This window comes from Gymnogyps californianus, chromosome 1 (assembly GCF_018139145.2).
Source record: "Gymnogyps californianus isolate 813 chromosome 1, ASM1813914v2, whole genome shotgun sequence".
NCBI classification, from domain to species: Eukaryota; Metazoa; Chordata; class Aves; order Accipitriformes; family Cathartidae; genus Gymnogyps; species Gymnogyps californianus.
This window is the reverse complement of record NC_059471.1, coordinates 214,234,886-214,252,609: the sequence shown is the minus strand read 5'-3', so window position 1 is coordinate 214,252,609 and position 17,724 is coordinate 214,234,886. Positions and strand designations below refer to the sequence as shown.

Sequence of the window (17,724 nt, the reverse complement as noted above, 5' to 3'; positions counted from 1 at the left end):
AGTCAAACATCATGGGAGGCTACAAAAGCAAGAAGTGAGCCTATCCAAGCCTGAGCTGTTATCGAGGGCAGAGGCGAGTGAAGACACTATTTGGATAACCCTTGCTCAGGCACCACAGCTCAGACTTGCGTTGCAAGGCAAATATTTACCTATGGCCTAAACAAAGTCAGCGTTTCAAAACTTTGTTCAAAATACTGCATAACCCTGAGCTGTTTCCTTGAACTTGTCTCAGAGAAGGAAAGATCTTGTGTCTAGTACCTATGCGGCTGTTCTCAGGAGACAAGCAGGAAGAAAATGAAGCGTCTGATCTGCTTCCTGGTTTTGTTCCTCATTTCTGGAGTAGGAAGCTTTGATCTTGTTATCGACGAAATCCCAGATGTGAGTACTTAAGGCAGGGCCTAGGTCTCCCTTCCTTGCTGAAGTCAATATCGAAGCTGCAGCTGGCTTCGGTGGGAGCAGAACTGGGTCATTGCTTCATAGCTCTGCTTGTATCTCATGAATTCTCTTCTACTTTTAGCTGTAAATGGGATTGTTCTGATAATTGGTTTTCACCTGTCATTCATAGTAATATTTTTTAATATTATTATTAAAGTTGGGATAGTATGGGCATAACTCCAAGTTTCTTTTCAAGCAGGATTCATATTTTTACCTCAGCTTTGTCTTTGCTGATGGTTTTAACCTTTAAACATTCAAGTGGGCTTCTATGCTCAGACCTTCAGTGTATTTTATATCCTGTTTCCTTGGAATAAGCAGAAAGAGAGCACCTAGATATCTTTGTGAATGGGGTCTCCTGTATAGGCCACTATGAACTTCAGCAAAGCTTCATATGGACTCAGGTTTTTGTTAACAGGAATTCAAATATGGAGTTAAGATCGTATTGACTATACATTCCTCAGCAGAGGGACGAGATAATTTATAGAAGAGCTTGTAATTTCTTAGGATAATACAATGGTGAAAATAAGTATAGTTACAGCTTTGACTCTGAAGCTGAGTCCAAATTTAAACGCCCAGACTCAGGTGAACTTAGATTTGGGTGTCTACACCCATTTCCACATTGCCGTATTGCAATATTTCTGTGAAGTCAGCAGGGATGGTGTGAAGCTTTCTTTTCCTTCGCAAGATTAACAAAAAGAACTAGTGAGCGGGGATATCCTCTTTTTCTTTCTTCTTACAGCACTTTTGATGACATAGTGAGATTTTTATACTGAGTTTGTAATTCCCAGGAAAAATATTCCCAACCTGTGGTCCTTTCTAACCATAGATGCCGTATCAGTTTAACATCAATGTGCTTAAACAATTTAAGTTAATTTTGTGCAAACCTTTGTGTGTATGCTATCATATAAGTTGGAGAGCAACTCATGTACTTAAACTTCTTTATTGCCATAAATTAAACTTCTAACAAAATTTAATTAAGACTATTGCTGTGGTGTAAGAACCACGCTTCTAATTGAATCAATGCAGCTTTGCACTTGGAAAAGACCTGATGTTCCTTTGCTGTCAGTGGGACAAATTTAGTTGTCAGGTATATTAGTATAAAACCAGAGACAATTTTTACTGGTTTGAGCAGAAATTCTCTGAACTTGCTGGTTTAAGTGAGGTCAGTATCTGAAATGCTGTGGTTACCATGTCTAGACCCATCTGGAAGATAATATCTGCCTCTTGCTCTTTATGGTCATTTCAGTGTGTTAAATATTACTCCTTGTTTCAGAAGGAAAGGTTGTAAAATGATGGCAAAGGTCATGATCTTATAAGAGTATATAGAGCTAGTTGGCCACAGAGGGAAACGGAATGTGTGAAGATGCAGCATTTTGGTCTGAGATGGTTTGTGCCTCTGCTCCCCATTTGTACCAAGGGGAGGTAAATTCCCTTTGGAACTCTATTAGAGTGCTAATCAATAATAAATCAAGTGATAAATCAAACAGTAAGGCAGCAGCAACAACACTTTCTTTCTTCCTCTTTCTCCTCTAGGAACTGGAAAACCTGATTGACCTAGAAATCGATGGATTTCCCTCAAGCTCCAAGACGAGAAATGGCAGGTACCAGGTACAGTACCCAGAAATGCTTCAAAAAACGGGAAGCAAGAATGCCTGGGAGCTCTCTCTAGGTGGCTTGTTCCATGTCAAGGGTTGTGAGTGTGCAATCAGGTGGGACCAGCAGGTCCTTATGTGCATTGAGACCTCCATATCTCTTGTCAGGATAAGAACTGCTACTATCCTTTATGCAGTACCTAGCACAACAAGGCGTTGTTCCATATCTGCGCTCCCAAGGACCATAATACAGATGCTAAACAATGGAGCTACTTGTCTGTCTAGCTTCATGTGTGGGAAAAATCCCATTGATACTGGTGAGGCTTTTCCATAAGAAAATGGAAAAGGACTTCAGACACTGGCAACATAGGCTGAAACCTTTCAGTCCTGCAGGTAGTCCATTCATTCATATTTAACTCAGGTCAAAAGAGTGCAGCACAGTGTCACATGGGTAATGAGCTGGTGGAGTCTGAGACCAGGGAAGAAAATTTGTTTCCAGCATGCTGATGGGTTGCAGATTATTATAGTTTGTCGGCTTCTGAAACAGAAACAACATTGCAGGAGTTTTCTTGTGTTTTACACAGTAGTAATTAATGATAATAATCATGAAATCAGTTGTTTGAAGGTATTAACTTTTATTACACTGCATGAAAGAAATGATGATCAGAGTGGACCTTGTCCTCCACCAAGCTCTGGTGCTGCCTTTCTTGAGCTTGTTCAATATAGTGAAAACAAAAGATCCTCTTGAGTAAAGTTGGATTTCACAGCATCTTTGAGGTTAAGCACAGGCAAACATGATTCTTCTTTATCCTAAGGCTTTTCGAAAGGGGCCTCACACAGAGTGTAAATGTAACTTATTGACACCTAAAGCCCCCATTACACTGCCAGAAAAATGGAAGATTTTAGCATAAATATGAATCAAGCTAGCTCACATTTGCCAGACCAGTATTGAAATAATTTAATCATGATCTAAGCAGAAATCCTCTCTAGCTGCACTTCTTCAGGGCATCATTTCTTGCCAACATGTCTGTATTAGTGCCACATGTATTATGTTGCCTCTGTTCCCCAACTTTCCAGATACATAGTGGTATAGACATATGCATGCAGTCATTTGCAATTCCACTAGTGGTTTTATTATACCAGTTATTCCTTATATTCCCATATATTATTTCCCATCCTTTACCTATCAAACAAGTCTTTGCAAACCAGTAGAACTAAGATCTCAGCTATAGGATGAGCTACCCTTAGGTTAGTTGAGTCACAATAAAACATTAATAAATGAGATTAAACTGAACTACGTGAAACATCTTGTGACAGTAGCTCTTGGCCAACAGCAGGCACACAGTTACTTACTGTTAATCACTAGGGGAAGGCTGTCTTCCAAATTATTGTTTTAGCACTATGTTTTTCTACAGTGAGGTTACTAGCCCATTGGCAACAAGACAACAGAACTCCGCTGCAGACCCTACTGATTAGCTCTAAATAGAAAGAATTGTTTTCTAGGTCCAGATCAGGTGTTCTGGTGAAAAATATTTGCTCCTGAGTAATTCTAAAAATACTGTGTCTCAGTGTCGTGGTTTAGCCCCAGCCAGCAACTAAGCACCAAGCAGCCGCTTCCCCCTCCCCCTCCCAGTGGGGTGGGGAGGAGGAAAGGAAAAAAAGTAAAAAACTCATGGGTTGAGATAAGAACAGTTTAATAACTAAAGTAAAAATAAAAATACACTACTAACTAAGAATAATAATAATTGTAATGAAAAAGAGTACAACAAAAAAAAAGAAATAAGAAAAGACAAGTGATGCACAATGCAATTGCTCACCACCCGCTGACCGATGCCCGAGCAGCGATCCACCCCTCCCAGCCAACTCCCCCCTGTTTATATACTGGGCATGACGTTCTATGGTATGGAATATCCCTTTAGCTAGTTCGGGTCAGCTGCCCCGGCCGTGCTCCCTCCCAGCCCCTTGCACACCTGCTTGCTGGCAGAGCATGGGAAACTGAAAAGTCCTTGGCTTAAGATAAGTGCTACTTAGCAACAACTAAAACATCAGAGTGTTATCAACATCATTCTCACACTAAATCCAAAACACAGCACTGTAGCAGCTACTAAGAAGAGAGTTAACTCTGTCCCAACCGAAACCAGGACACTCAGGTATGTGAATTGTCCTTGTGACCACAGAAACAGAGCGCCCCATGGGCTGGAATGCAAGTAATCTTGTGAACCTCTATATGATGGTGCACTGCCGTTATCTCTGTTTTGGAGATAGATAACGGAGCTTGTGTCTAGACTGTGAGGTGGGATGTTCTGTAGCATGTCCCCCAGTCTTGGTCCTGACCTCTGGCTGCCCAGAGCCAGGTGAGATCACACCTATTTCCTTACTGCTCTGCCCGCCTGGTTTTCTTTCCATGAGAACCAGCACAGGAAGGAAATATGGAAGGAGAGAGAGGGTGGAATCAGCTGGCTGGAAAGACCCCCAGCTCCCAGTGTATAAATGCAACCAGAGAGACCAGGATCCATCTGCAGCACTGTGAAGACAAATTCTGCCAAGCCTTAGGTTTGAAATTGCTCTTCTTGCACCTCACAGTAAGGGTCATGATCCCCAAAAGGAGTCTGAGGAGGCTGCAATGAAATTGCAGTGTGTTAAAAACTGCTTGGGAAATGACTCACAGGAAAACAAGTGAATCTATGAGGAAACAGCACCTCGAAGAACGGGGAGGACATGCCAGTCCTCATCTTCTTTCTAGTTTCTCATGCTGGGCATCTGCTTTTCAACCTTTTTCATGCCCCAGTAGAAAAGTAATTTCCTTCAAATGCAGTATAACATCTCTGAATCTGCTTTCCTTGTTTTACTAAGTCACACCTCAGAGTAGCCTGTGGACTGCAACTTGAAAGCAATGGTAAGCTAGGCATCCCAGAGATGACGTAAAAACTGCAACCTCTTGTAATGCGTTCCCTCTTGTAATGCATTCCTCCCTTAGACATCATGGCTTCTTCCTCCACGAACAGGACAGGAGGAGTCAGGGCCAGCAGCCGTGGATAAAAGTTAGCTTGAAGTACCCAATATTTTCTTGATAGTAGACTGCATAGTAGTTGCAACATTCATGCACAGTGATTTGAACAAAGGTCGTTATGGAGGGCTAAATATCCATAGCCTGCACAGATGTCAGGAGAAGACAGGTCTCATTTACCGAAGATAGAGCCCAGCATCTGTCAAGACCAGATCCTTAACACAGTTCCTAAGACACTTGTCTCCATCCTAATTAACAATTTGCCACACATTAGATATTGCACAAGATACTGTTTCTACGCAGCGCAGTCATCAGCAGATCTAGAAGTGGTTTAAAGGCAAGGATCAGCCATGAATCCTCATGCCAGAAATAGCACAAGTCTCATGTGCCACAGAAGTGCCTACAAAGCCATGTTCTCAGTAACCACACCAGCGCTCAAACCTGAAGTATAGGTATCTACAGCTCTGTCCTCCTGACCTGTTGGAGTGGCTGCCCTCTGCAACCTTTGAGATCCTAGGGGGGATGGCTGGCCCACCCCATGTCTGATCTCTAACAACAGCAGTGGGAGTCGCTACATGCGCAAGAGATAAGCTCACGTCTCCATCAGCGCCTCCCCCTTCTCCTCCACCCTTACAAAAACAGACAGGAAGGAAACCTGGGCATCTTGAAAGCTTTAAGTATCATTTGTAAAGTGAGTCGGGAGCCCTAAGCTCTTCTTAGACCCAGAAAAGTACCACAATAAAACAAATCCCCTCTGTGCTAAGGTCTTGGTCTTCATCTTTTCAAAATTATATTTGTTGCAGTTAAGGTTGGTTTAGTCTTAATCTGTATTCACGCTGGTGATCTTTCCTATGTCAAGGGGGTGTGTGGGGACAACAGTCATTCTTCACAGTGATGTTTGTGGGGTGTCAGGATGGACTGAGCAAGGATCAGTCCATCAGGCTTTTCAGAGGGTCTCTAGAAAGCCATAAACTTCCAGATCCTGAAATCCCAGTCTGAATGTTTCAGATGGAGCCTGTATAGCTAGTAAATAAAAACCCGCATTTGTTCTCAGGCAGGTGGAAATCCTGCAGTCTCTCTATCTGACTTTAAAGGATCCTTAAAGTCATCTCATTAAAATGATCTTGCTATGACATGTATCATCTCTCATGCAGCCCAAGATTTTCCTAGTAATGGTATATTAATTAGCTTCGAATGAACTTAGCAACTGTATAGCAAGCCTTATATGCACCATGTGACTAATGCAGTTTTCGTGAGCATCTTCTGTGGTTTTGGGTCCTCTTGAATTCAAGTGCTACTGAAACCTGAGATGATATTGGTATATTTTGGTACATTTTTATGATTTAGCTGTCAGTATCTGAACTAGTCTCCCTAAGTTCCTGCTCATCATCAGTGGAGTTAAATGGCCCAGTTCAGTTGCCTACATGTACGGATCTAGCAGTGTCCAAGACATCTTACTGGGTGTCAGACATCATGCAAAACCTACAGAAGCCTCGTGATCTCCTGAAGCCCCAGCTGAAGGCCAGGGTGTTACTCTTGGGCACCACCAGTGCACTGGGTACCCACTCCTCTAATCAGTACAGTCAGCATGGTTCAGAGCAGGACTCATTCAACCAAATGGGGGTATCTATTTTCAGATGAAAGGGATCACTCCGTTGACTGTGAAGAGCTGAGCTTGCCTGGTTGTGATGATAACACCAAAGTAGATATCTACATTAAACAATTGCATCTTCCCCTAGAACTAAAAGTGAGCGAAATCCCATCCCGGGATTACTTATGTGAGTTTAAATTTTAGGGAATTAAACAGAATAATTCAAATGGCCACAAGATGTCACCACCTCTTCATAGATATGTCCAAATGGAACTACTCATAGGGCAGAGGGAAAAACCAGCCATTAATGAGCAGTTTCAGCTCTTCTAAGGAGTGCATACTTAACTAACTTTACATATACACAAGTATATAAATGTAATATCGACTACACAATAGGGTTTTTTATACATACATATTGCATATAATACAATAATATAAATATATATTCTATAATGTAAATGAAAACAAAATGAGCTAAAAAGGTCTGGGGTTTGGGTTTTTTCCACTTTTCCTAGAAAAACAAAAAGAAAATTTTTCTGTTAAAAGCTAGGATTTCTGAGTATGACTTTTTGCCAGCATGTTTTGCTTTCAGGAAGAATGTTTTTGTTCTAGAAGAGAATGTTTTCTATAAAAAATAAAAGACAGAGGAAGAGAGCTGTCCTGGTTTTGATAGACTCTGAGTCACAGCTGGGAGATCACGTGCTCCAACATCCCGTGTATAAATACATAAAATAAGACAAAAGGAATATGCACACTAAGTCTGAGAACTCAAACCAATTCTCATCATCTTGGAAAGCAGCTTTTAGATGTTATGACTGTCTGATCCCTGTCTTGAAACAGCTGCAATCTGTGTTCTTGGCTTTGCTGAAATACGTTCTCCATATTTTTCTTTTCCAGCGAAGCACATCCGACTGGGGGTATGTTGGAGATCTGGTGAGTTTTTTTCTTCCTCTGTAGAAAATATTACTGAACAAAGTGATTTTCTAGTTAACCATTTTTTGGAAATCAATCCTTTTGTTTGTTCAGTTCCTTGTTTTTACCGCTGGTTGGGTATTAACCTATTTTCTTTAAACAGAGCACTGTTTGCACAATCCTGTTTATACAACTGCTCTTGGAGGGAGAAGGGTATGGTAAATATGAAGAAATAAGCATCAAAAGTGATGAGACAAAGACAATATCTTAATATACCAGTTTAATACTGTTCTCCCACTACCATGGTTTAACCATTTACAAGACTAGGTCAGTAACCAGTGCTTCAGGTCTCCTTTATTTAGGACTTTTATTGAAAATGTAAGCTCTCTCCTCCTCAGTATATGATGTTGAGGATTACTGTGTACCCTTCTGTGCTGGCTTGCACCAACAGAGTCATTCCAAGGACTGGTTGCATGGTCAAAAGCAAGGAAAACACTCCAGCTTAATAAATTCCCTCTTTCAGCTGAAATGTTATAATGAACTATATTCACATGAGTATCCTGCCACAATTGCCAGGTAAAATATGGAGGTGTCCTGAACTTGAGTTCATATCCCATCTAGCTGCCAGATTGTAAGGAACAGCAGTTGAAAAAAAGGCACTGAGACTATAAAAGGGGTTGATATTGCCCTCTAGGGCACATTTTCTAGCTGTGTCCTAAATTTATAGAGTAATTTTGTCACTTACAGGTGGAGGACGATGACAAGATAGGTCTTTACAGCTACAAGGTTCAATCCACTGTAACGTCACGGTTGGCCAACACAATGATCCAAGCCAAAATGGTGAATAACGCAAAACGGTCCCAGCACATAGTGTTTGATGTAGAAGTCCCCAAAGGAGCTTTTATTGACAACTTTACTATGTAAGTAGTGGGCAGGTATCAGCCTTGCGCTCTGGAAGTGTTCAATGTGGTGGCAGAATGTGGTGGGAGGGAAGTATTTGTAAAAGCAAACCACCTCTTATTATTTTCCAGATTCAGTGTAATTTTAGCAGGCTTTCTCAAAGAAAAAAGGCTCATGTCATCATATTGTCTGTCTGTCCATCTCTTCCTCTCCAGTAATTGTTGGGTAATTGGCCAACATCAACAAAATTTGACAAAAGGAAAGAAGTCGCAAATAGACTAAGTTCCTACCTGTCTTGTGCAAGTTGGCACCAGATCAGAGAGAGAGAAAGAGACCCAAATTAGAGCCCTCACTGAACAGAAAGAAACTAGCCTGGTTCAGTATCCACTCAGAGAGGCAGCAGCCAGCTCGCTGGTCAGGAGACATGTCCTGATCCGTGTTCCAAAACAGCCGTGGCATCAGTAACTGCTTGCCCTGTCCAGAGAATGGGGAAAGTGTGAAGGAGGTGGGGGAGAGCAGATCCTCCTCAGAGTACAAGAGTGATGGCTACTTGAAATAAAAAAGCAGGTAGGGAAAAAGATACAGATCTAGTGGAAACCAGACTTCATTACTTTGGGGTTAAACAAGAGCCTTATTATTTCATTTCCCACCAGCTTAGATTTCACTGATGTTTTTATAAAGTGAAGAAACAGTCGTCGATTGTAAAGTTGTTTCTTTTGCAAACTGACTGTGCTTCTCTCTCCTAGGGATGTCAATGGTATAACATTTACCAGCAAAATTCGGGAAAAATCTGAAGCCAGAAAAATGTATTCTCAAGCAAAAGCCAAAGGCAAAGCTGCTGGAATAGTAAGGTATAAAGACTTTGGCATATGGGTATTGTACTGAACTTATTCATAAGAGAACTGAAGTGACCCATCCCAGGAGGAGATAGATGAGAGGGCAACCCTGGGAAGGAAAATGAGTTGCTTACTTACAGCAACTCTGATATTTAATTGTCAAGGATTTAACTTGTGTTTCTGCTTTCAGCTTGATGAAACATACTGTGCTAACAGACAACTGCAGTTCCCTGATATAGGCCACAGTTAGAATCAGACCCAGCAAATGCATAACTCTAAACCAAAATGCAAAGAAGCTCTCTTTCTCCTTGTATTTTCTCAAAATAACCCCACAAATGACTTTTCAGGAGCAATGCCTTGGATATGGAAAACTTCAAAACCGAAGTGAATGTGCCCCCAGGGATGAGGATCCAGTTCGAACTTCACTACCATGAAATGATTCGAAGGAAACTGAGCTCCTATGAGCATGTCATCTCTGTGAAGCCAGGACGCTTGGCAAAGCACATGGAGGTAAAGTAGAGCTGGTGCGTGTAGGCAGCACCCCACAGGTGTATCCTCACTGAGAAAGCAGCCAAGGTTCCTACAAGCCCCACAGCAGGACACTTCACCTACAGGTCCTTCCATTCATATGGGCTTTGTACAAATAGCCTCAAGGTCACTGAGTAGACCAGCATGAAACACTTCAAACCAAGAGCTATGTAGCTACATGAGTGAGGAGCAAATGTGTCCTGCCTCCTCTCATACTAACACAGTTGGGCATCTCCTGAATAGTGACTGACTCACATCAGAACTACTTGGGCAAACAAGCTTTGGCCTATATATGCTCTTGTGTAAACTTGCCTTGACGAAGGAAAACAAACAATGTTTGCTGTTTATTCGGAACAGTGCTTTTCACAATAATCCCAACTTCATGAGATAGTGTCCTATGACAGCAGATGTTCTCTGAATGACAGTCCCTCCACAACTGTCTGCCAGAAGATGATTTGTCTTATTCTTACCCTATTTCTTACACTCATCCAAAGGTGTCCTCTGTCATCCATCAACAGACACAAGATACAGGACTAGCTAGACATTTCCATCTGGCCATTCTTATGTTCCTGTTTCATAAAAGTCTTCTTCAGCTTTCCATGGATTCAGCACAAGCTGTACATGAAATGTCGCTGCTCACATTTCCTTGGTGCAGGTTGTGATCTGCTTCAAGCTGTCCAAAGGCCTGAGTTAGTCCTACTGAAAAGGACGCCGTGTCCTGCCTCCTAGTAGTCTTACTAACTATTCAGAAACACAACCAGAAAAAGGCCTTATCTCAGGCTGACAGGATAAAACTTTTATTTTCCAAATCACCTTGGCCATCCAAACAAAAGCAAAAATACTCTCTGTCCTGTCAATAGCATGAGTAGAGAAGGAGAGAACTCATCACCGTGTGTTCCTCCTGGCTTCCTAACCCAAAGCAGCACTGAGGCAGAGTCACTTCATGCTTCTTTCGTGCTTTCAGCATAAATGATGGTATCACCCTTGACTCCTGTCCCACCACTTGCCCCAGAGGGTGAGAGAGAGGGGAAGAATGAGCATTTCCACCAAATTCTTTCTATTCTTTGGACACCTTTTTTTTTTTTAACCTTTCCGTCTTGGTCTATTTTCAGCTTTGCATGGATCCCTGCCACGAATGAGACTATCCCTACTGGCGCATTCTCAAGGGCAACCCACCCCCCCAGCTGGAGTTTGCCTGTGGAGGGTTCGTAAGATCCTGGTACAACACTGGCACTGCTCCATACTAAATGTCCTCCCTTCCTGCCTTTAGGTGGATGTCCGCATTATTGAACCACAGGGACTTCGCTATGTGCATGTTCCTAATTCGCTCGGAGATCATTTTGATGGAATCACCACCATCTCCAAGGGAGAGAAAAAGGTAACAGTCACAGACTTGTTACTTGAATAATAGCATGAAACTTCATAGCATGAAATAGCTATGAAGCTATAGCATGAAAACTTCAGTTTTCACAGTTTTTCCTATGCAGTCATGGCATTTTTCATACCTGCTGAAAGCATGCAAAAATATGGCAAAAAAATATAGAGTGTTCATTATTGATACCTAAATGTATGTACAAGATGCTCAAATACTACAGTGACAGCAGTATAGAAAGAGTGTGTAGTCCATTCATCTTTGTGCAAAGCTTTTAACTTGTAATTCTGAAAGACCAGTGCACTGAGATTGCTCGATGTGAAAAAGGTAGGTGATGAATATCAAGTGGAATAACCATTCTGGAATAACTCCACAATCTCAGTTTCAACTGAGAACCTCTGTGTAGGGACTTATTTTAGGACTGCTCTTTTCCTTAACATTCTTACGCTAGCTTTCTCCAGCATAGCTCTTGGGTATAGGTAAACCTTCCAACAGTAGAGAAGTTTTTCTCAAGAAACTTCAAGCAGTGACTCTGAGAGGGTGCAACTCTTCTCACTCTTATATAGCTACCTAATACAGGATATGTGAATCAGGCCCAAAACGTCTGTCTATGCTACTATAATAATATATCAGGCAGTATTGTTTCTTGATATCCAGGCTCAACATTCTCATTCACCCACATTCCCAGTTTAGCAAATTATTTCAGAGGTAGCGTGTGGCTAGAAATATTGTGTCTTATCTTCTCAGGAAATTTCAAGTTATCCAGTCAAAGCAGAGAAATAATGCCATAAAGTCTGCATAACTAATCACGTGACTAATGAAAATAATTCCTAGTACTCAATTTACAGACAAATTACAAGCTCTTGTTTGTTTGGGAAAAGATCAATTAAAAAGCTATTAAAAATGTTGATAAAATTATGGATAGTTTCAACTAGGAAAATGTTAAATAAGCCAACATATTACTTACTAGAAATGGTTTGCATGGCTCTGATTGAAATATTTGGTGCTGTAGATGGGTCATTTTATTTGTGTCACAGTTGCTACTACTGAATCAGCATATCCAGGCAAATCTTAGTGCTGTTTTTCTTTTGAAGTGACAAAGTCCATTTGCCACTTAAACTAAGAGTACAAATAAAGAAAGAAGAAAAGCATTCAGTGAAATAAGATATTTCATGAATCGATGAACTCTTTTTGTTTCAATGATCCACCTTTCACACAACATCTGATTGACTGATGATCACTTCTCATTTCAAGGCTCATGTTTCTTTCAAGCCCACAATGGCTCAACAACGAAAATGCCCCACGTGCTCATCCACAGCAGTAGATGGAAATTTTGTGGTGCAATATGATGTGAACAGAGAAACCACGGGTGGAGAATTGGAAGTAAGTGTTAACTGGGACGGGAGATCTGTGAATACAAGAATTGCTGTCGTTAAGCAAACTGTGCTAAATAAACTTCATCATTCAGGAGAATAAGCATGAGAAAGAGCTCTGTATCCAATTGAAAGAACAGAGGATTTTAAGTGGGCAGAATGGATTTACTTAATTTATGAGTAAGATGTGGTCCTACATAGAGTCAGGAGCAGATTCCTGTCTTGTCCAAAAGCCGATGTCTTTTATACCTAGAGCACTCTGGTGATTTAATGTTGAATCAGAAGACAGAGTCATTGGACGTTGTACGAATACATCACAAGGAGACAACCAGAACATCACTGGTTTTATGTTTACATGAAGCAGAATTATGATGTTGAATCATTACAGACAAAACGGTCTTTTTTAAAACATTTTTCATTCTTCCCTATGCTAGTGCATGGCAGTTGTCTGGGAACCAGGCTCTGCTTTCCTTGATAAAAAGTAAAGACTATGGAGTATAAATGGTGTAAGGCTACAGAGATGCACAGATCTGAAAGTTAGAATTGGCCTGTAAAGAAGAATAACATTTTCTGCTCTGTTATTGTCTTGCTTTTTCTGATATCTATACTATAGCTCACTTCACTGTGAATTTTTTTATTTTATTTTGCAGATTTTTAATGGCTATTTTATTCATTTCTTTGCTCCGGAAAATCTTGATCCTCTGCCCAAAAACATTTTATTTGTTATAGATGTCAGTGGCTCGATGTGGGGACTGAAAATGAAACAAGTAAGTGTTTGACCTCTATTGCAAAATGAACCTCCTGCCAACTTTTCCCATGTGCCTTACCATACAATTTTGTAGCAGACTGGCACTCAAAATTACCAGCTTAGTTCTTTACACTTTAATCCATCAAAAGACTCACTGAATTTGGAGAATATTTGGTGAATCAAAGACTTCATGATTTTACTCTTTATTTGTAATGCTCCTTCCATGTTGTAAGGAAGAGGTGATGCCATCAGAATTTGGATTTTAGCTCTAAATTACAATTTTAATTGACAGGTCGCAAAACATTTTGCAAAGGCTCTGCCCCCCTCTTTCTCTAATCTCCTCTACTGAATCCTGGGAAAGCCTCAGTGGGGATACTACATCCCTGCTTTCAAAAAGTTGTGGACAAATTGTTGACAGCCCACTGAAGAGCAGTAAGAATTGTTTAGACAACATAACCCATGGAGGGGGGGAGGAATGCAATAAGTAAGATGTTTTAGTCTGCAAAAGAAAAGACTTGGATAGACGTAATCAGCCTCCAAATATGCGAACAATTGTTCTAAAAGGGAAACTCATCAACTGACATTCATGCCCACCCAGGGTAGAATAAGATGGAATCAGATGGATTTACTGCAGGAGAGATTTATATTAGATATTAGGAAAAACGTTGTAGTGCTGAGAGGGGAGTTCAGGAGATTGTAAATCATGTGTCACTGAAGGTTTTTAAGAACTGGCTAGACAAACATTAGTCAGGGATGATCTAGGTATATTTGAATTTGCTTTGGAGCACAATACTAAGGCTTGGCAGATTGCTTCCTTGGGGAAATCAATGCTGCAAAACTGGGATACAGGCTAATTGTCACTTGTTTAAGTCACACATCTTCAAACAGATGTTACCCAGCCTGAACTGACAGCATTGCATTTAATTTAGAGCTAAGTCTCCTGAGCTGATACGAGCAATTCCTCTCTCCTGAACCACAATGTCTCACAAACTGCTTCTCTCTCTCATCTCACTCTGTGTGAGCAGGAGTTAAGCAAGGATGGGTTGAGTCACATGGGTTTGTTCTTGCTAATTGCATTTTTTCTGTGTTTCTTTGGTGAAAAGTTCAGCTTCATGCAAGAAGTGCAAAAAAGGAGAGATTTGGATAACAGATACTATTTTTTATTCCAGTGCTCATGTTCTTATTCATCAGAGGCATCTGTTTGCCTGTAGTCACAAGTAAAGAAGATGCTTTCAGCAACAGGAAGCATAAACTCATCTTCTCTTAAATTTCTTCTCAGACCATTGAGGCCATGAAGGCAATATTGAGTGAACTCCGTGCTGCTGATCAGTTCTCCCTTATCGACTTCAACCACAACGTCCGATGCTGGAGAGATAATCTAGTCTCAGCCACCCCAGCGCAGGTTGAAGATGCTAAGAAGTACATCCAGACAATCCATCCCAATGGGGGTATGAGGTTTTGATTGCAAGGTGCTCATGACAGTTAGATATCACAGGAACGGGTACCTCAGACAACCTTCAGGTTGGCAGAGTATTCCTAACAAAAAGTCTGATTTGCAAGATGGGAAAAGCATGCCCTGGGGCTAAAGGAGAGCAAGGATTCCAGTTAATTGTGTTAGGGGATGGGATGGCATTTTCTGCTACTGAATAAGCTATGGCAGATAGAACACAGACCATAGAACAGCTGCCTTTAATCTATAGGTCCTACCTCCAGCCTCACAGATCCCAAATATCCTTGAAGGACCAAGGCCGTCTCATGCCTTTGTAAAGCAGATCATAAGCAGCCCAACTCCAGGGTCTCCACTGGCTGTAAATTGTAGACTACACCATGATCTACTAAATGCCACCCTGGGAAAACTGTTCATCCTTTTTGTGCCTTCATTCCCTATGTGATAAACAAGGACTGTTGCCTTTTTCAGCCTTACAGCACTTTGGATGCTTCATTTGTTAGTGTTTCAGCTATTTTTACGGAAGAGGCTCACGATTATTTTAATCTGTTGCTCTCTGAAGTGCAGTTCTGGTTTAGTTGTTCAGTTATTTGTATGCTGAACGTGTGTAGGGGTTCTCCCCAAAGTCAGAGCCTTCTGGTGCTGTGGCACCTTCATTTCCAGAAGCTTTCACTGGCAACACGTAAGGTAGAATCAGCCTGAAGTTATAGACTTGTCCAAGATCATCAGTGTGCTGGGAATAGGAAACCATGTTAGATATATGAGCGCCTCATAAGCCTGACTTTGTTACCCCAAAAGAATTGACAGATAAGCTAAGAAAGAGACGTGCATCTAGCAAAGCCAGTTTGCAATGCAGCATTTTATTATCCTGTCTCTGGAGCCGCTCATTTTTTTCTTTCTTGACAAAGAAAATACCTATTTTCTGACTGCTCAGCCTTCCTACTCCTGTTCCTCTCATACTAATTTCTTACTCTGTCCCTTCTGTGCCACAAGCCAAACCTCTAGATAGGCTCAGTAAACACACACCTCTTCTTTTCCAATCAAGATGTCCAAGGAACAGCCTGATGCCAGAAAAGAAAGCTTCGTCATGCTCTCATTCAATCATCTGCCTGCAAACCCACTAGTTCTCCCCACAGCAAATAGTTCCCAACACCACAAATGGTCCCACTGGAATTAGTGAGGGGGGAATGGGGGGGCCACATGAAGATGACAGCCTGGGATGAAAAAGGGATGTACCATAAGTGTCGCAGAGGAGGGGTTTTGCTGCTTTGATCTCAGTCTTGTCCATGCTGATTAATTCCGCTAGAATCTCAGAACTGATCTGGATTCGACATGAGACTCGACAAGAATCAAACTTGTTTTCTTCATTGTGTCTTTGACAGGCACAAATATCAATGAAGCTCTTCTCCGAGCCACATTCATCCTGAACGAAGCCCAAAACTTAGGCATGTTGGACCCTAACTCAGTCTCCATGATCGTATTGGTGTCTGATGGAGACCCGACAGTAGGTAAGAGCCTGCTTTAGGTGAGAAGAAAGGCCTGTAGGATTAGCCTGAGAAAAGCATGCAACGTAGACACTTTGACAGTAAGTTAAAAAAACTCTGTTCCCCTTTCTTCCAATGCCTGTGCTGCTCTTTTGCCAAGTGCTACAGGTGCCCCAGGGCTTTGCACAGAAGCTTTCAAAAGATGAGCAGATTATGTTATGCAAGTTATGTACTTCTTGGAATTACAGAGATGCACAGGTAGCAGAGGTAATCAATCACAACAACCTTAGAAAAAATTTCCTCTTCCAATGATCTAAGCCCACACAGATCTATGCAGTCCCAAGTGTAACATCAAAATCAGGAAAATAAAGTAGAAAGCAAATTAATTTGGATTTGGTACAAGTCAAAAGCAGTCGCTTACTGCAAGATGTCAGCCCAGAAAAGGCTGCCATTAAAAATAAGTTTGAAAAAAAAGTCCCAATGGTGGCAGAGAACACCTTAAGTACAAGAAACAAAGTAAAACCTTTATGGAGATGTCTTAGTCTGCAGAGAGCTTGAAACAGTAATTCTGGGAGAAGTCTAGATGTGTTACAATTACAAACTCTCCAGGAAGTTAATAAGAGCCCTGGATATACAAAGAATATGCATCAGATACCAAAAAAGAGTTCAAAGGAATCGTTTTCAGTGGAAACAATTTGTTAATCTCCACCCAGGAGAAGCTCAAATGTCACTGTACGCACTGCAAAATGGAGATTTGGCATCTAAGCTAGTTGTCTAGATTTCCCTTATATTAAGAGAGAACTAGAGACACTGGAAGAGCATGAATGCGCTTACCTTGGTGGAGACTTCCTCTGTTGCTCAGATGGATGTCACCCTTTGTGTGTCTCCAAGGTGAGCTAAAGCTGACAACGATCCAGAAGAACGTGAAGCAGAGCATAAAGGACGAATTCTCTCTCTTCTGCCTCGGCATTGGGTTTGATGTAGATTACGATTTCCTGCAGAGAATTGCAACTGACAACCGTGGCATGGCCCAGAGGATTTTTGGAAATCAGGAGACTTCTGCCCAAATGAAGGTGCGTTTCTGGCCCATTGCCTCTGAAACTGTCCAGTTCTGCTCACAGCTGTGGAGCTGGGTAATTCCACTAGCAAGAGTAGAGTTACTGTAGGTTCATAAGGAGGGTCACAAAAAGCATTGTTTCTTCTGGAGCATCCTGCAAGATGACAATCATGTATTAGCTTAAGTGCACCTAGTTACAATTTTTGTAGTCTCTGTAATACATACTTTACTGCTCTGTGAAGGATTAATATTCTATAAAACAGTCCTAACCGTAAAAAAAGATTTTCTGAATTAAAATTAAGGCCTGGATTTTACCTCGGCCCTTTTAGCACTAACAAAAGGCCTAGCTATAATGATATCCAAACTTTGCCAGTGTAAGAAAAAGTTCAATTCTAGGAGGCTCTGGCTCCAAATCTGTGAGCAGCAATTGCTGAAGAACAAA

At 41.3% G+C, this 17,724-nt stretch overlaps 1 protein-coding gene across 1 annotated transcript in view; it reads left to right on the top strand.

The window, feature by feature from the left end:
• The first annotated feature begins 294 nt into the window (after positions 1 to 294).
• ITIH2 (inter-alpha-trypsin inhibitor heavy chain 2) overlaps positions 295 to 17,724 on the top strand; it is a 29,080-nt gene continuing 11,650 nt past the window's right edge. Inside the window, exons 1-12 of the mRNA XM_050901777.1 lie at positions 295 to 378; positions 1,969 to 2,043; positions 7,523 to 7,558; positions 8,285 to 8,457; positions 9,184 to 9,288; positions 9,621 to 9,783; positions 11,072 to 11,179; positions 12,428 to 12,556; positions 13,197 to 13,313; positions 14,574 to 14,742; positions 16,124 to 16,249; positions 17,117 to 17,298. Coding sequence (XP_050757734.1) covers positions 295 to 378; positions 1,969 to 2,043; positions 7,523 to 7,558; positions 8,285 to 8,457; positions 9,184 to 9,288; positions 9,621 to 9,783; positions 11,072 to 11,179; positions 12,428 to 12,556; positions 13,197 to 13,313; positions 14,574 to 14,742; positions 16,124 to 16,249; positions 17,117 to 17,298 — 1,467 coding nt within the window. The remainder of the gene's footprint in view (positions 379 to 1,968; positions 2,044 to 7,522; positions 7,559 to 8,284; positions 8,458 to 9,183; positions 9,289 to 9,620; positions 9,784 to 11,071; positions 11,180 to 12,427; positions 12,557 to 13,196; positions 13,314 to 14,573; positions 14,743 to 16,123; positions 16,250 to 17,116; positions 17,299 to 17,724) is intronic.